Source organism: Phoxinus phoxinus (genome assembly GCF_949152265.1).
Source record: "Phoxinus phoxinus genome assembly, chromosome: 17".
Classification (NCBI taxonomy): Eukaryota; Metazoa; Chordata; class Actinopteri; order Cypriniformes; family Leuciscidae; genus Phoxinus; species Phoxinus phoxinus.
Genome location: NC_136892.1, coordinates 11,401,965 through 11,425,019, shown reverse-complemented (window position 1 = coordinate 11,425,019; position 23,055 = coordinate 11,401,965). Strand labels below are relative to the sequence as shown.

The window sequence follows — 23,055 nt, the reverse complement described above, 5'->3', positions numbered from 1 at the left end:
AGATGCACATATAAATGCTAAATTACACATTAAAGGAAAGGTAGTCACAAAAGCATAATAGTCCCCTTTAAATGTAATGTTCAAACTCTGAATGTCGGGTGAATTTAGGTAAACGTGGCGTGACTGAAAGTGTGTTGTGTTCATTACCTGTTTGGCGAGTTTGCTGTCTGCTGAGGAGAGCGCGTGACGGAGTTTCTCTCCATCTGTGTTACGGCAGCACGCTCTTTCTCCCGACTGCAGCTTCACACCCAACATCTGAAGCTCCATCCGCAGCTGCTTCAGGTTCTACACACCAAACACACTCATTACACGGCACAAGTCTATTCCTCCACTGTTGACTATTTGCATTTGTTCTATCAAGCGCCTCCTGGAGGGACTTAGTCTACAACAAGAACACTTATTAGCTAGAAACATTTTCACCCAATGTATTATGAACGAACGTGAAATAATAAAAGTTATATTTATAAATGAACATCAGCCAAGATTAATAAATGCTTTAAAATGTTGTTCATTGTTCATGATACCTAATGCATTAAAGTTAACAAACTGAATCTTGTGCACTGATGAACTTTACATTTACTATAAAGTTAACAGGGTTAGGGCCCTATGAAATCTGTTTTTTCCCTAAATTCAGTATTGTCCGGTTTAATATTTCTGAATTCTGTTTTATACATTTAATAGAAATGTATTAAAAAACATTTCATTTGACAAGTGCTTTCCTATACAGTAGTAGCCTAATGTATTTCAACAGGTTTTAGTGAAGACATTTGAGTTTCTGTGCTGTATTTGACAGTAGTATCAGTTGAAATGCTGGTGAAGAGCAGCTCTGGAGATTAAGTTGACGTGGACTGTCCTTAGACAGTGAGACGGCAATCACAGAAAACACCACGAGCATCACGCATGCTTGAGTAAATGAAGAAGGCCAATCTGTGCCACTCTTTGACTCCATGGACCTGTTTACACCTGGTATTAGGATGAGTTTTGGTCGATCAGATCACAAGTAGACAAGGGACACATTCCAATTTACACAATGTTTTAATCTCTCTCTTTTGTCCACTTTCAACCACTTCTGTCCTGATTTCTTTGAGGGGAGGGTCTATGTATGATGGGTACATGTAAGAGCTTTTACAGATCTTTCAATCTAATGGACGAATTAAGCTCTAACAATTTACATATGAACATGACCAGAGACCTGGGCTACAGGAAAGAACAGTTTATGTAAATCTATCTAATATTGTGTTGGTCATACTATACAATTGGGGTGGGAGAAAAGATTCTTTCTCCAACGATTCTGAGCTTCGTTTTTAAGCGATGACGCTGCGTGCGTTTTCTGCTTGCTTCCAGTTATACACACACTCCGTAAAATAATCTTTCATAAAGTTCGGAACAGCTGAAGTAAATTACATGGACATTCGCAGGCTTCATTGCACAGGATATGCGATGCGAGAAACACGTGCTTTGATTGATGTTATGCTTGCAGAGTGTTCTCACCTGCCGGTATAATCTTTACAAATGCTTTACGAAGGCATCATGTATGTCTTTTGGAATGCATTGGGCTTATACATTTAAAAATATGAAACTCACTGACAAGAGGGCAGCTTTCAATTTCAAATGCTGACGTGCATTTTGTGAAGAGCGTCGATCGGGTCGTTTGAAATAAAGATGCCAATTAAACCTTTGTAATTGATATAGTACTAGACACAATGTTCTATGAAATACATAGGTCTACACTTTATTGGCTGAATAACTGCGCGAGGATGACGCACGAGCTCAGTCTGCAGATGAAAGTGGGAAATCCTTATTCACCTGAATGTTGAGCGCGTTATTAACTTTTGAATAAAAGCTGATGCGGGACAAAATGCCCGATTTCCCAATACGTTGAACTGAGCAATGACATTGTGCCATTTTATTAGGCTACTTTTAAACACATAGCTCAGTAATGTCAGTTTTATGTATTTGCTGAGAGGGGGCGGGATTTTTGTTGGGAAAGTCGGGGGAGAGACACACACTTCGATTAGACTGGATAAACATGTAGCATCTTAATTGTTAAGAAAATGAAACGAAATAAATGAATAAATCAAGCCTATATCATACAACACTCAGAAAAATGCGCATCCCTAGTTCCTCCGTCCATGGCCCATGACGCTACGATGAGCATTTAGGCTACTTTAAAAAAACGCGGGTCAGGAAGCGGGTCGGGTACAATATTTTCTTTCTTTTTTTTTGCGGTCCGAGTTGCGGGCGGGTTAGTTGAAAACGTCGGTCGGGTGCGGGTTGTTTATACATTGACCCGCGCATCACTGGTGTGAACGCAGCTTATCGGATCTCCCGCTGTCTATGATGTCATCAGTAATAAAAAAACAAAAATACAGCTTTTGAAAGGAAACCATATACGCTAGATAAACTCAAATTTGCACTTTATTGCGTGTAATGTTATTTACTAGCTTTTATGTTTTGAAGCTATATTAGCTACCGATATTAAAAATTCTTAACATGCAATAGTTTTAATAATTTAATTTAATGTGTAATTATTTTAAAAAGTACTTAAAAACTTGAATTATTAATCATCATCATCATCATCCGCCTATCCAGGGCCGGGTCGTGGGGCCAGCAGTCTAAACAGAGATGCCCACTTCCCTCTCCCTAGACACTTCCTCCAGCTCTTCCGGGGGAACACGAGGCATTCCCAGGCCAGCCGGGAGACAATCTCTTCCCTGGGGTCTCCATCCAGTGAGACACGCTCGGAACACCTCCCCAGGAAGGCGTCCAGGAGGCATCCGGAACAGATGCCCGAGCCACCTCAGATTTGGCTCCTCTCGATGTGGAGGAGCAGCGGCTCTACTCGGAGCTCCTCCCGAGTGACTGAGCTCCTCACCCTATCTCTAAGGGATCGCCCAGACACCCTGCGGAGAAAGCTCATTTCGGCCGCCTGTATCCGGGATTTTGTCCTTTCGGTCATGACGATAGGTGAGAGTAGGAACGTAAATTGACCAGTAATCATATTAATAAAACTTAGAAATACTTAAGAAAAAAGAAAAGTAGACCAAGAATCGTTTTGGAATTAGATTGTGACTCCCAGAATCCGAATCAGATTGTGAGGTGCCTAAAGATTCACATCCATACTATACAATGATTTATTACTTGTCTTTGTTGAATAATACAGAAGATAAAGATCATAAAATAAAAAACGCATAAGATTTTCCAAAATCGTTCAGCCCTACTTGGTGGCGAGTTAGGTTTCTTTTACTGCGCATGTGCGAAGAGCACCTTTTATGGGTTAGCGTGTTTTTCTTTTGGAGTTGTTCAGTCTGGCATCCTATGAGAGAGAGCGGCTGTGTAGAACGTGATGGAACAATAAAGAGTTTATTGTCTGATAATAGTTGTAGTTATTGAGTCAACATTGGTAGCAGAGGATGGCTGCTGCTGGGAATTACAAATCTAAAATCACCCACCGTTTCACGAGAAAACGGCCTATAAAAGTTGGAAAAATGAGATTGAAATTTGGAGACGTGTTACTGACCTGGACATAAATAAAAAAAACAAGCCTTGGCAGTTACTTTGTCACTATCGGGCAGAGCAAGGGACAGTGCTCTGGAAATTTCCGCTGAGGATTGGAGTGCTGACACCAAAATGCAAACACCCATAGCGAAATTGGACTGTGTTTTTAAAAGAAGAAAAAGACCAGCACTATGAGGCGTACACCGAGTTTGACCGGATCACTAGAGAGAGCGGGGTTTCTATGGTGGAATACATTGTCGAGTTCAAACAGGCTACGTAATTTCAAAATGGAGCTTCCCGATGCCGTACTAGCCTTTAAGCTACTCCATACTGCCTGTAAACTGTTAAAGATAAACAGTTAGCACTTCCAGCTTGCTCTAGCGTTTCTTTCACTGATATGAAATCAGCCTTGAAAATAATTTTTTGGGATAATGTTACTTCACCACGAGAGGGCGGCAATGCACTGCAAAACACAGATAGTGACACTGCCTATTACACGAGATACTCGGGGATACAAGTCAAACACTACACAACAACCCCAAGCCATAGCTCAAGGCACAAACCCCCTCGATATATATATGGAATAATAACGAAATGTGCAATTTGCCAAAGCACACATCACTGGGTAAAGGACTGTCCAAATAAAAAGGAACATGTAAGACTGACAAACGATGAAGGACTAAAAGATGACGTTGAAGAATGTAACCTCACTTTGTTTTCAAATGAATCTTTGTCTAACACAGAAATTTTCATAGTGGAGGCTTTAGGATCAGCTGTGATTGACACAGCCTGTACAAGAACAGTGTGTGGAGAAAAATGGCTTGAGGAGTGGTTAGCCACAAGTGGGCTGCCACAGAGTGAGTTACTGAAAAGAGATGACAAAGTGTAAGACCTTTCAGATTTGGTGATGGCAAGGTTGTTTATTCCACAAGGAAAGTTACCATTCCAGCAAGGATAGAACATACCAGATGCAAAATAGAGACAGAAGTTGTTCCTGCAGAAATACCGATGCTTTTAAGCAAGACTTCATTGAAAAGAGCAAGTGCAGTTCTGGACATTGCACATGACAAAGCAACGATGTTTAAACAACCGGTTAAACTTGAAGTAATATCTTCAGGACATTACTGTTTGAATTTGAGAGAAGACAGTCATCCAGATGAAAAGGAGACAAGTGAGAACAAGACACAAAATGAAAATGAAATTCTTGCTATGACAACAAAAGAAAAGAAGACAGTCCTATTGAAACTACACAGGCTTCAGCTGATGGACTGCAAAAATGACTACCGGTAGTCTGCTCGGGTAATCACGATGATGAAAGCAACACAATTCTCAAGAACAAGAACATTGTTAAAAACTGTAACGCCTGTGGTGGGTTTGCCTATAGCCTCAGCCTATATTGAGACTGTGGCTTTACATGAGGTTGAGCCTGGAGTATGGTATTTGCATGCTATTGACCATTTCACACGCTTCAGTGCAGGGAGTATCCCCACAAAGATCCCAAAAGAGATAGTGAAGCACTTTATTCACTGCTGGATAAGTGTTCATGGTCTCCCATGCAGACGGTTTAGTGATAATGGAAGTGAATTTAATAATGAAATACAAAATGAAGGACATGGCTGAAAAGTTCAACTTTGAAATTAAAACAATGGCAGCGTACAGTCCATGAAGCAATGGCCTTGTTGAAAGGCACAATATGACCCTAACTGAAATTTTGCTGAAACTGAAGAGGGACAACAACTGTGACTGGAAGACAGCTCTAGATTGGGCAGTAATGGCAAAGAACTCCATGCACAATGTGCGTAGTTAGTGTTTGGGCAGAACCCAAATCTTCCCTCACCGATAAGCTCTGGAAACAAGTATGAGTAGTTGGATAGCTAAACAAATCACCACACTACATGCAATGAGAACAGCATTCACAGAAGCCAAATGCTCAGAGAGAATTAGAAGAGCCCTTCGTAAGCAACTACGGCCCATTGATGACAGGTATGAAACGGGGGACAAAGTGTATTATAAAAGCGAGTAGATTGTAATGAGTGGAAAGGTCCAGGTGTGGTCATAGGCCAAGATAGTGTGGTTGTATTTGTCAGGCATGGTGGAACCTATGTTTAAGTGCATCAGTCTAGACTAAGGGCCTGTCCCAAATGGCACCCTAAGCACTCGCAGTCTTCCTCTGAGTCCGCACTTTCGTGACGTAACGCCGCTTTGACTGTGGAAGAAGTCTGCTGCGGAGCTCGCATCAGTGCGGGCTCGGCAAAAGTGCGCATCGAGGGCACAAATCGACCGCGAGCACCCTTTTGAGAGCTAAAATGACAAATGGAACACCCTACGGTCTCACGGTCACTGACTTAACGGACATGCGGCAGCCATTGTAAGTCCACAAGACCGAAAGTGCATATGAAGTGTGCCATGACCCACAAACAAAACTGGAGGAGACCGAAAGTGAAGAAATGAACACTCAAGACCTTCCCAAAGACTCACCTACATGTGCTCAGTCTCTAAACATGATCATGGCAGTCATATGTCAAAATAAATGGCAGCTAAACTCCATGGACATTAAAGGGTAACTAAACACTGAACCAACTTTTTTTAGTTAATGATCTGTAAGAATGGAGCTTCATAAATGCTGTTCATTGATTCGAGTACTTTTTTTAACATTTGAATATAAAGTGTTTTAATTTTCAAATATATGGTGTAAAAACGTCTGAGTGCTGCCCTCTTCAGGTTAAACGGAATCTCCTGAAGTAGGGGTACTCTCTGACGTAGGGTACTCTGTGACGCTACTCTGCCACGCCCTTGTGCGAGCCCCTGGTATAAAAGCATCTGGTTCCGTCAACATCTGAGTGAGTCAGGAGTGGGAAATTTATCAGGATAGCGTATTTTAGCATCTAGTTAGCATAGCATTTATATAGTTATTTAGATTATTTCGTGTAGCCTAGGTAGTTAATTAGCATAGTTGTTAGAAGCATAGTTAGTTAGTCGCATAGTATTGCATCAGTTAGGATAGTGTAGATTTTTAGCATTAGCTTTATCTGTGTTTAGTACAGTGGTTAGGCTGGTATAGGTGTAGTGTTGCCGGTTGCAACAGCACTGCTGGACTGTATAACTTTCCACCAGACTTGGAAATTAGGCGCCAGTGTTTGCATGCACTTGTGTGCCAAATGCTGCTCTTCCTGCATGGACTCCACAACCGCCGGCGCGTTTTGCTGGATATTTTTTTTCACATAGCGGCAAAATATGCTTAACGGAGGTCAATAGTAATAATAATCCACTCAGATACTGGCCCTATTCTCTCTTGCGCGGCTGCTTCGCTAGCATCATCGGATGCCGATCGCGATGCGGGAGTTAATGCGATGCTACACCGCAGTTTGAGCTAGCGGCTCGAATTGATATGGTTTTAGCTCTGTGTCCACAGACAATTCCTCCACTTCAGGGGAAGGTGGGGGAGAAAAGTCCTCGACTTTAAATGACCGCTCTGTTGCAAAGCTGCGTCACTCCAGTCACTCTCCATCTTAGCGAGTCTGACAGCAGCTTTCAATCACTGCGTCACTGCGGGTCTGTCAATCACCCGCTCAGCCCCGCCCTCGGTTCGTCCGTTGGGCTCTGCCCACTTTTCCAGCATTTTTCAAATATTGCCAGTGGGTGGAGTCAGGCTCTGACCAGGGGTTTAGTTACCCTTTAAAGCAGCCTTTTTACAAGGTGAAGACAAAGAGTTAACAAGAGATATTTACATTCGCCCACCACAAGAAGTGCAGAACAAAGGAACCATATGGAAGTTGAAAAAAATTGTTTATGGCCTAACAGATGCTTTTTTATTCTGGTATAACAGAGTGAAAGACACCATGCAACAACTGGGAGCTACAGTGTCAAAGGTAGATCCAGCTGTATTTTACTGGGTGGATGATTCCTGCAAGGTGATGGGGATTCTTGCGTCACATGTGGATGACTTTATTTGGGGTGGTACAGATGCATTCACCATAAATTTCATCCTCAGTTGAAAGCTGCCTTTCAAGTCGGATGGGAAGAACATGACAGTTTCAGCTACATTGGAATAATAGTACATTCTAAGGAGAATGAAATACAAGTACAACAAGGAACGTACATAAAAAACCCATCCCAGTGGACCCCACCAGAGCAACCCAAAGTGAAGCGTCATTGACAGACGTCGAGATGGACATGCTAAAATCAAAGATTGGACAAATATTGTGGGTCGCCAGGAAAAGCCGACCGGACATAATATATGACATATCCATGTTGGCATCTAACACAAAGCATGCTACCGTTCAGACCCTGCATTGTGCAAATAAACTTAACAGAAAACTGAAATCAGAAGAGGTCATTTTGAGGTTCCAGCACAGGGGAAAACAGTTCTGTTAAATTGGTGGTGTACAGTGATTCCTCAATGGGAAATCTTCCGGACAGTGGCACACAGGGTGGACATTTCATCGTGCTTATGGGGGAAAATGGAAAATTTTCACCTATATCTTGGCAGTCAAAACGGATCAGGAGAGTTGTATGGAGTACCTTAGCAGGAGAGACTTTGGCACTTGCAGATGGAGTTGACACTGCAGTTTTTCTCACTACACTATACTCTGAGATTACCACTGGCTCATGCATCAATGTGCCTATTGTGTGTGTAAAAGACAATCATTCCCTTCTCCATGCTCTCAAACCAAAATCTGTAAGCGAAAAGAGACTGCGCCTAGAAATCAGCAGTGTGAAGGAGCTTATACACTAACTATTCAGCAGATCTGGTTTTCAGCCACTAAAGAGCAGCTAAGCTAACTGCTTGACAAAAAAGGGTGCATCTGCACTTGGCCTTCTGAAAGCACTCAGCACAGGTGTTTGCTATTTTCGGCACTGAATGGATTTGACAATGATTTGCTAATGTTTTGTCAATGTCTAATAATTTAAACTGAAGCACTTAAGTTAACCTGTTATAATAATAATAAGTAATGCTATTCAAATTTAACAGTATTTTTTTTTTTTTTTAAGAAAAAAGTTAAGCTATGTTTCTTTTACTGCGCATGTGCAAGAGCACCTTTTATGGGTTAGCGTGTTTTTCTTTTGGAGTTGTTCAGTCTGGCATCCTATGACAGGGTTTCTGCAGGGTTTAGTCAATCAAATTTAAGACTTTTTAAGACCTTTTTATGACCATTATGATTAATTTATGACCTACACGAATTACGAAAAATAACTTTTATATTAGTCGATATAGATAATTATCACGATAAATGTCAAATCTTTATTTCTTTCAAGTTTAAAGGCATATTTTTGCTCCTAAGTGAAAGTTGTAGAGCGTTAATTGTCGTTTTAGACTAGGCCTACTCTTTATTGTCAGAACATATCATGACAAACACTTGCCAAACTTGTAGAACATTCAAACATTTGACATTAGGTCCTTAACAAAATAAATATCTTTGTTGGAAAACTAATTTCTTAGTTTCTGCATGTGCTAATGGGGTCAAGTCTTGAAACAGGTTTGTGTTGACTTTGATATCTTCATGAAATGTATGAAAAACAGTAGCCTAAATACATTATTAAAGGTGGGGTATGTAATTCTCTTTTTTGGCCATTTTTTCAAAATCACTTAAAATCCTATTCCTAACCCACGTACAGCCACTGAGTTAGAAGCACTGAAATCAAAATTAAGCAATTTAATCATCTGTGGAACGGGCAGGACTCGAAAAACTCCAGCCAATCATTTCCAAGACCACCTAGAATCATTGGACAGTAAGTGCGTCAATCAATCGGTTGTATTATCCCCCCTCTCCCCCCCCCCCCCCCCCCCCTCCTCCATGTTCTTTGAATGGGTGGAGTCAAAGGAAAGAAGGTAGGACCATTTGAGTTGTGTATTTTCAAAATCTGCCAGCCGTTTTACAAATCACATACCCCACCTTTAAATACTGTAATTATATTCCATTAGTCCTTTAATACATTGTCTACAATAATAATATAATACAATTCAATATGTAAATCCCACATGGTGCAGTTAATATTAATAGGCTAACGTTATAGTAAATCCATGGTAAATAATGGTAATTTGTAGACGGAAAAGCTTCTGACTGTATCGCTGCGCACAGTGTTTCTCCTGTTCGTCAGCACTGTTTCAACTGCCTTTAAACTGGTTTAAATCACTGAGACATTTGTGTTCTTCGCTGAATTCAAGCGTTCCTCACTGGATCTCGTGACCGAGAGCGATCAGAGTTAACGCGTCTGCTCTAGTGAGCTCGCGCTGCGCTGCCGTTTGGACTTTGAGCCGAGCAGATAAACGGTCCGTGTGGCGCGCGGTTCAAATGAGTTTTTCCATTCCGCTTTTGGCGCATTTTCAGGGGGGGGAAATGCAATGGTAGAACTAGTGGTGCACGATATATCGGCCGCCGATATAATATCGGCTGATATGGTCATTGTTTTACACATCGGTATCGTTCCGATGTCAAAATAGGGCCGATGTAAACAGGCCGATTATCATTCCTGTGTATTTGACGTGCGTGTGGGGGCGGGGATGTTTGTTTTTGCACGAGCGCATTTCAGCTGTGAACAGCGCTCCTGTGGCGCGTGCTTTACAGAGGGTGCACCCTTTATCACGTCTCTCGTCAGAGCGAGGGGAATAACTGATACTGTGGGAACCACTTTATATGTAGTGGTGCGTAGCCTACTTTATAGTGGGCACACGATCAACATTTGTTATATCTCCCGTGCTGGACGGAGCGAGGTTTGAACCCGTGTTTGTGTGTAGGGGCGTGCACTTCATTGTGGGCGCGCGAACTAGTCATTACACCGTGTCTTAACTACACGCGACGCCGCGACACGCGATAAAAGGTATTTTTTCCATGTTAATCAGAGTTTATGTCCACTCCTAACCAGCCGCGACACGCGACGATTCTATTTTAGAAACGGTTTCAATTTTTCTGCGACGTCGCGCTGGAACAAACACAACGTGTGGCAATGATAATCTCAGGCACTGTTTATGTGCTTTATTTCATGTTAACAGCGTGTCATGTGACTTTGAATATCATTTAGTGCTCCCAGCTTTGTAGATGTAAAAGCAACAATGTATAATTCACCTCAGATCTTGAAATTAAACAAATGGAAACAAGAACGTTCAAACTGAAGAAACAAATGTATTATTTGACAAAGATTGTTTTAGTAACTCAGTAGCCTATGTATTTGAATGCTGTTTAAATGTTGTAATATTTGTGAATTTGATTATGTAGCTACTTATCCATTTTCTTGCGATTGCCGTCAAGATTACTCTCTGGTGCTGTGCACTTGACTCGAGAGCCCGCCCACACGCTGTTCTGATTGGCTCTGGGTTTTGATTGATTTGTACGCAGCGTCGCAGCTAGAGTGGACAGACAAATTATTTGTGGCTGGATCTTATCGCATCGCGTCTGGTACACACAGGTAAAGGTGCCCAATATCAGTCATTTCTGAAAATAAATTACAAAAGTTAAAAAAAGTGTTTTGGAAAATAGCTCTTTATTTGATTATCATAAAAATGTGTTTTCTATACAGAGATATCGACATCGGTAAATATCTGTATCGGCCATAACAGCAATATTAATATCGGTTATCGTTATCGGCCACATTCACATCGGTGCATCACTAGGTAGAACCAATGAATGAACGTGCATATGAATTTAAGACGTGGCTAAATGTAATTTATGACCTTGTATGGAAAATCCGGACGTTTTTATGGCCTAAAATTCTTCTTATTAAATTGATGACATTTTATGACTCCGCGGAAACCCTGTATGAGAGGGAGACTGGCTGTGTTGAATGTGATGGAACAATAAAGAGTTTATTGTCTGATAACAGTTGTAGTTATTGAGTCAACACTTGGTATGTTTTTCGTGTTCAAACAAAACTTAGGTCTTCCGCCAAAGTTTAAATCCCATCTGGCTAGAGCACTTCCCATAATGTTTACGCAATAGGTCAGTTGTGGCCAACACATTCGACCACATGAGCATTTACACTACGAAAGCAATCTGGTCGAATGTATTTGACTCCCTCTGGAAGTGGTCAAAAGTGGACAAGCTCAAAACGTTTTAGACCTCGTACGTTTTTAGACCTGTATTTAGTGTTGCCCACTTGTTGTGATCCGATCGACCAAAACGCATCTTAATACCAGGTGCAAACAGGGCCAGAGACAAGCAGAACATATTAATAGTCAAACTAGTTCATTTCATGATTTGATTAGTTGTACAGCCCTGCTGTTGATTATTTCAGAATTTGCCAAATTCCTTGAGGTGCAGTCACATTATTAAAATTTTGCAGGGGAAAAAAAGGTCCATTGAGTGTAGCGATGCACAAAACACCACGTTGAAACCAAGCAGCTAGGCCAACATGGTGAATTTGAGTGGATGCCTTTTGAAATGACTGGATTTTTTTAATGCAAAGTTTTGCAGAATAAATTTGACTGCAAAACCATTGAAAACCTAAAAATGGAATTCACAACAACACATCACATCCAATGAGAAACACAAGCACTGACCCTCTGACCCTCCTCCAGTTTCCGCTCAGCTGTAGTTGTCAGGGAGCCTGTGATGGCCGTCAGTGGGAGGTTCTCCTGGAAACGCTTCAGTTCTAAAGAAGAGTGTGGATTCAGTAGTTGTAGAAAAGTGCAGTCAGGTAAACACATTTTTTTAACTATGGAAAAGTTTAGGTAACAGTTTAAAGACTGAATTTTACATGTCTAATGAAAAAAAAATTTGCGTTGGATTGTACTGTGAAGGGTCATAGCATTACATTGTCCTACTGCTAGTTTAATTGCTTCTATTGTTTCTCATTTGTAAGTCGCTTTGGATAAAAGCGTCTGCTAAATGAATAAATGTAAATGTAAAACTTACCAAGTGTTTTCAGGCGCAGTTCCGTTTGTTTCAGGTCCAGCTCAGCTTTGCACTGTTCCAGCTCGGCTTTACACTGCATGAGCTCCACGCTCTCATGATCCGATTCTCGTTTGTGTGTTGAAGCCAGGCGCCGTGAGCGCCGGGGACCGTTGACATCACTCATAGGTGAGAAAACAGGAGCTGGGCCAATATTGCCCTCTTCCTTTTCCTTAAGAGCAGCAGTAAGCTCTCTGATCTCATCATCTCGCTCCTTCAAGAAATTACCAAATCAAAACTATCAAGATCACATCTTTTAATCTGTCCTGTATCCATATATTATCAGCTTTGGAAAATAGTGTTCACTCTCAAAGTTGTATTTAAAAACAAATAAATAAAAGTTAATATAACTTTTTACAGCGGATGCTATTGAAAACACGGTCTATCCCTCACAGCCTAGCATTTATACCAGTCATGGTGCATCTCTGAATAAGGTCTATATTAATTTGATAATACTAGCAAACCTGATAACAGGGTATCTGCACATTTTTTAAAGTCAAATTTAAGGCTTTTTAAGACCTTTTTAAGACCTGAAGAAATAAAAATTAATACCGTACATTAGGGGTGTGCAATATTAACAAAAATATATCTCGATATTTTCAACGTTTTGTTGATAATAATTAGATGATATTTTACTGATTTTGTACTGGTACCATTAGGTTTGTTGTTGACAGCAGACTCACAAAGATATTCATATTTAACATATTCTATCTGTGCAGTGGTCAGTTCACAGTAGTGACTGAAATAAAACATTTTATTAAGGGGCAATATTTGCCACCTTACATTGATTTCCAGGGGCATTTTCACCTAAATATGGAAATTATTTCTAAACGTATTTAGAGGTATGCATCACCTTTTATGTCAAATTCTAACATTCAAATTAAATTCTATTAGAATAAGACCGTACCACTGTCAAATTAAATAATTAAATTAAAATCCATCCTTGCAGACACAGAAGCGGCATCCGAACTGGCATTACTATATTTACACTTCATTTGCAATTGCATAAATAAAGCTATTCAAGATTTAAATATGAAATTATTTATAATTTTAACATTTTAATTAAAGGGTACTTTAAATATGAAACTAAACCCGCCAATAGGTGGCAGTAAGTCACTGTCTTAATAAGCGAGTTGTTGGAGTCATTTATTCAACCGATTTGTTCAAACGGCCGATTCATTCATTGAATCAAATGATTCGTTCAAAACGCGGATTTCAGTTTTTAAAAAAAGAATCGCTGTCTGTTGGACTACAGTTTCATTATGAAATTCTCGTCGGCGAAATAAAGGAGGAAACAAACAATATTGACAATATAAAAAGTAACACACAATGTTAACTTTATTGTTAATTTAACTGTTGTATAAATTGTGCACAGGAAAACGGCACTCTTGCTCGTGATATTCTAATATAACAACATAATATGATATAAATATAATAAGACAAAAACTAATTTGGGGACATACCTATAACTGCACTGACACATCACGCAGTGAAAGCAAGCATGAGAGACAAACGCGATGTCAGCTCGAACTCGCGGTGCCTCGTACGTAGTTAAAACAATGATTACAATATCATCATAGTTCATAGACAATCCTAAACACAAAGAATGAACTATTGAACTGACATTTACTCGTTCTCTTATCCTCTCCTCTCGCGTGCAGGACGCAGGCTACGCTGCCGTAAATGACGCGAATTGTCACGTGAACAAGCAAATCCACAAAGATGGAATAATAAAAATAATACGTACGCTAATTAGATCGTTTTCATTTGGAAAGCATTTAGATATGTCGTCAAAGTGTCATCTAAAATTTAAGACCTTTCATAGGTAAAAATAAGACTTTTCATAAGTAAAAATAAGAATTTAAGACTTTTTAAGGCCTTAAATTTTAAATATCGAATTTAAGACTTTTTAATACTTTTTAAGGATCCGCGGGGACCCTGGATAATAATAAAAACAACATTAATAATAATTTAATACATTAGAGGGAAAACATGCCAATTATCGTATTGATATCGTCAAAGGCATCAGCCATATGCGATATCTCTGACTATCGTCAATACACGATACTATCGTCTACTGGCACAACCCTAAACCTTAAAATAATCATTTCATAAATTGTGTTATTATTATTAATAATAAATCGGATAAAATGGATGCTAATATCAGGTGTAAACAGGGTTTTGGTTGAATTGTCAGTGTAACTGCTCCCTTCACACCACTGACCTCTAGCTCTTGGCTGTAATAGTTCTTCAGGCTGCTCTTCAGGTTGTTAATTTTGTTCTCGCATCTCTTCTCCATCAGATCCCTCTCGCCCTCCAGTGTCTCGCTGCACGACAAGGGAGGAACTTAAAACATTGTATTTACAACTAAATAACTTTATATTGCATTACAGTACATATATACGCACTAGAGGTATAGATTCTTTCCCTTATCCATAGAAGCACTAGGTACCTGAAGTCATGCTGCATGCGGTTGATGACCTCCATCATCTCAGTGCAGACCTCCTCTCGAACCTTGGCCTCGAGTTCCTCTTTCTCCTGCCGTTGACGCAGCACCTCGCGCTTCAGAACATCGATGGCCTTTAGGAGCGCCTGCCCAACATAACCAAATCCAGCTGAATTATGAAATATTTCACTATCAGTAGGGTTTAAGAAGGATTTTTTTTATGCTTTCTTGTAAATAGGGTTTCTGAGACATTCACAAAGAAATAGAAAGTCATTCATCCAGTCATATAGGCTAGTCAACAGTCAGTGATTTTCTACACTTACTTTCTACAGAGAATGAAAACTCCAAACACATGAGACTAACTTAATGAAACACATGAAAATAACTTAATATGGGTTTCAAAGATTAATCAATGAAACCTGAGAGGTTAAAAGATCCAGAAAGGTCATGAAGGCATTGTAAAAAAACAAGAAAGTCTTTTACATTTTGGTTCCCTGGACTTTTAAAGGAGGGACAGAAAACTCATTAAAAATGTCTTAATTTGTGTTTCAAAGTCATACAGATTTGGAACAACATAAGGGTGAGTAAATTACAGAAATTAAATTTCTGGGTGAACTGTCCTTTTAGTTATCATTAACAATTACAATTATTATCTTAACCAATTTAAAATGGATTTACATCAGGATCAAACATGGTGATGTCTCCTTCCTCATCACTGTCCTCATCCTCCTCCAGTAAAGTGGTGTCGTTGTGATGAGTTGGCTGCTCGCGAAGCAGGGACAGGATGTACGCCACACGAGTCTTGCTGCACGGCCCATGTACCAGCTGAAATATGAAAGATATTTGTAAATGGACATTGTTTAAAAGCCGGTTGGTGTCCAGAAGAAGAAAGATAAAAACGTTTTTAAGAGCAAGAAGCATCTTTTCACCTGTGTGGCAATGGCAGAGAATTTGAGCGCTTGGAGCGTTTCATCGTAGGTGGAGGCGCAGGGGTTGATGTTGACCACCATGCAAGAGTGCCCGTGACCACAGAAGAAGCTCTGGAGGACCCTGGTTAGCTTGCTGTCTCTGAAAGGAACGACCAGCGGGGGACGAGACCTGTGGCAATGACAGAACAATGACATCAATAATGGCGGTTTTCCACTGCGTGGTACAACTCAGCTTGTTTTGCTTTTCCACTGCAGTTAAGTACCGCTTCAAAATGGCTGGTATATAGACTGATGTTATAGTTGCGCTGCCTCTACTGCCGTGACATCATCGTAAACGTGACAAACAAATGCACAAACACAGGAGCATATTGATGGAATGTTGTTCTTGATTCTCTGCATGTTTTTCACTGCAAGACAAAGTTTGTTTCTAACGGGTTTGGTGTCTTGGGTCGCAAATACAATGACGCTGGTAGTGACGATTCTGACAAATCAGTGATCTGCAGTGTTAGCACGTCACATGTTAGTATCGGTATGGCACGCTTGGAACCTCAATCGAGGTGGTACTATTTAAATGAGCCGTACCATGCAGTGGAAAAGCATTATAATGGTTTGGACAGTTGTTGGACAAGTAGTGTACCATCATGACTTTCATTTACACTGTGAAGCGTTTCACACTCACTTGTTGGTTTGATTGTGCCTCAGAGCACTGATGCAGCGTCCCAGTGTCAGCAAAGAGGTGTTGATGTTGTTTGCCTCTTTCATTCTCTCGCCATTCTGCTGGACTTTACAGCGCTCGGACCCCGCCAAATCGCACACAGAGAGCCTGCCGGAAGTAACAGAGAATTCCAAATTAAATCCTTTAGAGAACTGAACAGCCGACTATCTTTTAAATCATCAGAGTGATTCTAAAAGGTTCAGTTCAATACACCAATAAAATGCCTGATATTACAAAAATGCCTGTTATTACAAAAACAACAACAATCTCACTTATGAAGAAGCACACAGTTAATGTGGAAAGACTCACTCGCTGATTCTGGTCGGCTGTCCCAGCTCTGCTTGAGGCTTGACATGCAGAACACGGATGGTAAAGATACTGTGGCTAAAAATGTAAAGAAAATACACAACATGATTCAATTATTTTTAAATTTAATAAACTATAATTTTGTTTTATGTATTGCATACATAAATGGCTAAATGCATGTAAACTTGCATGCATGTAAAAAAATATTTATAATGAAAAGATTCTGATTGGGACAGAAGAGTAAAGCCACAATCACTAGACATTGGCCATTGCGAAATTTCTTCGGACACTGCAGCTGCAGCGGCTTTTTTACAAACATGAATTCAACACAACAAAAGACGCGTTTCCACCGCAGGAACTTTAGGGTGGTACTCTGTGTTTTGACCTTAGGAACCAGGGTCTGAAGTTCCGTGTAAAAAAATGTCCCCCTCTGAAAAGGTACTACCTCGTGAGCAGGGACTTTCTAAGTTCGGGAACTTTTGAGGGTGGGACTTGGGCGCTAAACATGCTGATTGCTTGAATTCACACTGCATTTTGATTGGTTGACTCCACACAGCATTTTATTTCAACCACCGTAAAAAAAAAAAAAAAAGACAGATGACAGAGTTCAGTCTTCTACTGGTCACTCGTCCTCACGTGATGCGAATTCACCAAACTTATTTGGAATGCAGCGAAATGCTACATTTTTCACCTGAGCTTGCGTTTCTGATTGTCTGTAGAGTGGTGTTTGAAGCACAGCTGACAGAAAAGTCACTTTCAAACCAAGCAGGTTTCTGCGGTTTAACCACTGTAAAAAAAAAATATGGATGTAGTGTCCGTGACGTCATCCGTAGGTTTATGAAGTGCATTTTTTAAGCCCAAAGTGGGCGGAGTCGGCCCGGATAACAGAAAATGGGCAAAGAGGCAAGATTAGCTGAGGTGACGTGACTGCTAACAGACAGCAGACAAACGGCTAGTAGTGACAGCAGCGGTAATCCACCTGTCACTCAAGTGACCACGCCCTTAATTATGCAGAACTTTAAGGCTTAATACAATTTAAACAGAGTTGTATTTAAAAAAAAAAAGTCACCCCCCTCACAGTTGTCATGAAGGGCAAAATTAGCTCTATAGACCAAAACCACTTTTTGCACCAGGCTGTAAAAAAACAATTCTGCTGTAAAGTTGGGCATTTTAACATGAGGTCTAAGATTGACTCTCTTTTGGAGCCTGTCTCTAGCGCCCAGTCGATGAATTGCAGTTTGTCACTTCCGTGTTGGATTTAAGAGAGACAGGAAGGTTGCCGCTCGGGTTTAACGTGATTAACTTACATGACCAACTTGGACCTGCTGTTTGGTGTGGGGAAATCCCGATTATTGCAAAATTCCCAATTGTGTAGATTCCTATTGAAAAGACTGGATTTTGCCCGAGAACATTTTCAGAACAGTAGCCTATATTTGACCGCACCTTAGTCGCAATGAAACATAGCGACATACTTTCTGAGGGTAACAGATCAGGGGCAGGGGGGAAATGGCCGGGACTTGGTTCTGTTTATCGGTTGTTGTTTGGATTTTGAGATGTGGGTTTGGCTCTCAAAGTTGAGGCAGATGAACGTGAGCATGCAGGAACAGGGTTTAAGAGGACTAAATGTTTGCAGAAGTCTTGCATAAAAAAGTAGAGAGAAGACTGTCATTAGCTATGTTTCTATCCAACCGTTGAAGGGATAACGCTGGGTGGAAACATCAAGATGCGCATACATTATAAAAATGCGTATTAAAAAGAACTGTATGCACTCAATTGATGCAAATACATTTTTTCATCCGATAAGACATGCACAAACTACGATGGAAACATGTTTACTTAATGAATCCCTTGATGCGCAACAAAAAACTCACATGACTTTGGTCCTCTGGTTAGTCCAGTTATCCAATCGTATCCTCATCATCACCAATTTCATTGCAGAATGATCAAACCAACATTTGAGCTTGCTGCGCAATGTCTGTCATCAGAATTATTTGGTATAATGTCTCCCAGAAGTGTCTCACATGATTGCGTTCCCCAACGCCAGTCATCCAATTCAAACATGACAGCGTTTATTGTATTTCATCTGCGTGCTCTAAGATGCAAATCATTTATGAGGTAGGAAAAAGATCCACAGTAGTTTCCCCGATTGCAGCAACACATTTTTATTAGATATTTTGCCCCAATTTTGTTCTGTTAAACACATGGGATGGCTTTATTTGCAAATGTTTTATGCGATATTCCAATTTTGCATGCAACTTTGGGTGGAAATGGCTATTTTCACTGATAGATCTAGTTGTGACATTATAATTAAACATTAGGTCAAAACTTATTTAAAAATGAAACCTATGGATGAATTGTTTACAATAAGATCAACAACATGCATTTAGACGAGAGTAGAGTGAATTTTTTACAGCATAACTGTTGCTCTTATGACGGTTTAATGGGTATGATGACATTAAGCAGGTACCTGCGGCTGGAGTTGTGGTTTAGGTGAGTCGTGGCAAAACTTTGGTTGCGTTGTCCAACTTTAAGCACTTTCCAGGCCTCTTCTGCACTTTGTACTTGAATCCAGGTCAGATCTAATGGAAGGACATGAATGATTCAATATAATTAAAATTGGAAATGGATATATATTTAAATCGGTTATTGAAAGTGGTCATTTCAGTGCTCCTCTGTGATTCTTACCCTTTACGTACGGGTTTCCATGTTTGTCATCGCTGAGGCGTAGCGTGGCTCTCTTGTGGGACTGAAGTGAAGGCAGAGTGTCCAGGAGGTCATAAAGAAATTCGTTGTAGATCTCATAAAATGAGACCCACACTGAGAAATGCACTCCCTCCTCAAGGTCCTCCCCACCACTGAGACCCAGGCCATTTGTCTCCAAAAAAATGCCATCTGAATCTGTAATACAACACACCTGCTTAGAAGAAAATCTCTAAAATTTTACCTTTGGATTAGGGTTGCTTGTGAAACTTCGCATTCGATATCCTGTCATTTCAATAGGAATCTATGCAATTGAGACTTAAGTGAGTGAAAAATTTCCCCATATATATTTTGCACCGGGGGTCACACAAATTCAGCATGCTGACCAACAGAAAGCTGCTTGGTTTAAAAGTGACTGCGAGCGGTGCTTCATGCAATCAAAAAATTGCCTTCTTTTGCCTGCAAAATTTCACTAATGTGACTGCACCTGATGTTAGTGATAACTACATGTAGCTCACAAATTAAAGCTGAAATGTGTCTTTCTTTCCCCAAACGGAACTACAATCTCTTTGTTTGAATGGCCTAACTTGTGAGTGCCTGGCAAATGGGACAAGTGTCTATTTCTGCAATTCTTTTCAGTATGAAGTAGCTCAGGGTGGAATGTCAGATAGTTCCTCACCCTCCAGCTGTGTTGCTATGTGACTGGTTGCTGAGAGTCCACCGACGCCACTGTCCCAGGACAAACCTGCACGCAGCCTAGACTGATGTCCACCTGTGCTTTCCTCCTGAACAAAAGAAAGACAATTCAAGACAACAAAAATTTGAAACTATTGAAAGACAAAAATTATTGTTCATTACTTTTTTTTTTTTTTTTTACAGAAACACTGAATGACCAATAATATCTCAAGAATCACCATCTTATAATTCTATTTAATATGACATCACATTTTCATACACGGTGGACAGATTTTATTTCTAATTGCCAAAGTTCATAAAAATGCTTTATTGACTGATGTCTTTTCACACACACTTTCCTTACAGCCTTTCATCACTTGCCGCTGTATACAAACGCTCTCGCTGACCAGTTCTCACAATGAGATTGTGTACCTTTTGTGTACCACACCTTTTATACAGACCCAGATTACAGACCTCTCATTAGCCAGCTGTACATACATATATCGGTGTTATTCAGAGAAACCTTGCAGCTAAAGCTATAATGCCGTAATCTTAAACTTTATATGATGGAATGCATTTAATAATTGTATGGATCATATAAAACAATGAATGCAAAATACATCAATATAATTAGTCGTGTTAGGATGAAATATAACTTCTTAACACGATTATAAGGCCGTACAGAAGTAGGCCAATTGCTTTTTGTGTACGTGTGGGTTCAGTTGTTCCTGTATTTTTTTCCTAAATTTAGAATAAATGGTCAATCGTGATTTGTTCTTAAAATCGTTCATAAGCAAAAATTGTGCTTATACAACGGATCGTTCTGGTCCTTGATTCTGATTGTTTGAGTTGTGTTCGAAGCCGTTGTAAATTACTCCACAAACATACACCTGTGACCGTATTACATTAGTATTACTGCGCAACTGCAGTTTGTGATTCTTTGTCGCTGGATGTGTTGCTTACCAACCTCTTTGGAACTGCATTGAACTACATGAATAAAATAAATATTAAAATGAATATTTTTAAGAAGTAACCGTTTTATAAAAGCAATAAGCCCAGAGAAGCTGTGTTTTTCAGTGGATTTAGAACAGCTAAGGGGGTTTTAGGTTGTGCGGCCTAACAACACCCGTTAGCTGTTCTAAATCCACTGTAGGGCTGCAACAACGAATCGATAAAATCGATAAAAATCGATTATTAAAATAGTTGGCAACGAATTTCATTATCGATTCGTTGTGTCGCGTGACACGGAGATGTAAAAAAAAAAAAGTGTGTAGCCTATATTCTGTGCTATTGTAAGCCCCACAAAAGGGACAAAAACATTATAAAGCATCATAAAGTTGTCGTGCACTATATTATATGTGTTCTGAAGCCATTATATAGTATAATGTGAGATAGAAATTAATATTTAAGTCATTAAATTCAAGATCACGTTCACTTTTCCCTCCGCTGCGGCTGTCAGTCATTCTCCATTCAGCATCAAACAGCGTCGCGTTCGGTACGACGAGTCAACAACACGATGAACAACTCTCTCCAAGATGATTCAATGTTACTATAATTATACTTGATCTGTAGATAAAGGTCTATGGTTTTGCATTAAACAACTTTATCTTGCTGGACTTTATTGCTGTACCTTAACTACTTTCTACCGGGTGTCTCTCACAACACTGCAGTAGAGTCAGAGCACTATAACTGTTCTTCACGCGCACTAACTGACATTTAAAACTGTTAAAAGAAAATGCTCAATAAACTGTTGCATAGATAGATAGATACTGTATAATACACTACGCATCAATATGTCTTTCCTTTGTGATTTGAACTTTTCAATGCGGACTCGACGCGCTGCGCGCTGTGACTCGTGTTGCTTCAAGCGCATCATTCTGCGCTCGGTAGTGATGGGTCGTTCGCGAATGAGCCGGATCTAAGAGCCGGCTCTTTTAGGTGAACGACGGGAGCTGGCTCGCATATCTGAAGAGCCGACTCTATTTAAAAATATATAGCCTATAGAAATTAAATAATTATGTAATAAAGAAATAATGAATTATTTTAATTTTATTTAAAACAATTGACTAATTCAAAGAAACACAACAAAATAATTAGGCTATCGGCCTAAAGGCGCACACACATTCGTTTCGACTGTCTGATCAGCCTCACACTCTGTTCCTGTCAATCAAACACGCAATGTCAACCAATTATACTGCATGAGGGAGGGCCGAGCACGCACGCACGCACGCACGCACGCACGCACACACACACACACTAGAGATGCGGATAAACCGCTGATAGGGCGGATGGCGTGACAAAAAACAATATTTTAATTCAATTTGGGCGGGTGGCGGTTAAACCAATCAAATGAAAAAAGTTTGCCACTAAGCAAACTTGCGAGCCAAGCTGTCAGGAGGAGGCCTAAACGTCTCGTAGATGAGACTGACTGGGTTATTTTGTTTCGATATTAGTTATATTTTAAAACAACCAGTCATATAGCCTACCACTTGTGGAACATTTAAAAGAGAGGCAGATTATGGATATGACTCAGAAATGACATCGGGCAATGGCAGCGCAAGATGTTCAGAAGAACGTAAGAGCTAACTTCTACAAGCTCAAAAACATCCACATAAAAAAAGAAGGTAGGCCTAGGCCTAAGAAAAATTGTCGGAAAACTTTGCACATTAATTAGATGTTCAAGGCAAGCAGGCAATTTTTCGGGTTGTTATGGACAATAAAAAATGTGAATATTCACGTTGCACTGTTGTGCGGTGGACTTTCAGGGAGTTAAAACGTTTATTTTTTAAAGAGCCGTTTGTGAGTCAAAAGAGCCGGCTCATTTCAGTGAGCTGAGTCAAATGAGCCGGCTCACGAAAAAGAGCCGGATTGCCCATCACTAGCGCTCGGGATGCGCATAAG

General features: G+C 40.1%; 1 protein-coding gene across 1 annotated transcript in view; it reads right to left on the bottom strand.

The window, feature by feature from the left end:
- kif20a (kinesin family member 20A) overlaps window positions 1–23,055 on the bottom strand; it is a 31,550-nt gene that overhangs the window by 2,108 nt on the left and 6,387 nt on the right. The window contains exons 7-18 of the mRNA XM_079586595.1: window positions 20,159–20,264; window positions 19,465–19,677; window positions 19,247–19,358; window positions 16,783–16,857; window positions 16,438–16,581; window positions 15,759–15,927; window positions 15,508–15,654; window positions 14,836–14,975; window positions 14,608–14,710; window positions 12,348–12,597; window positions 11,993–12,084; window positions 148–285 (exon numbers count right to left, since the gene is read on the bottom strand). Coding sequence (XP_079442721.1) covers window positions 148–285; window positions 11,993–12,084; window positions 12,348–12,597; window positions 14,608–14,710; window positions 14,836–14,975; window positions 15,508–15,654; window positions 15,759–15,927; window positions 16,438–16,581; window positions 16,783–16,857; window positions 19,247–19,358; window positions 19,465–19,677; window positions 20,159–20,264 — 1,689 coding nt within the window. The remainder of the gene's footprint in view (window positions 1–147; window positions 286–11,992; window positions 12,085–12,347; window positions 12,598–14,607; window positions 14,711–14,835; window positions 14,976–15,507; window positions 15,655–15,758; window positions 15,928–16,437; window positions 16,582–16,782; window positions 16,858–19,246; window positions 19,359–19,464; window positions 19,678–20,158; window positions 20,265–23,055) is intronic.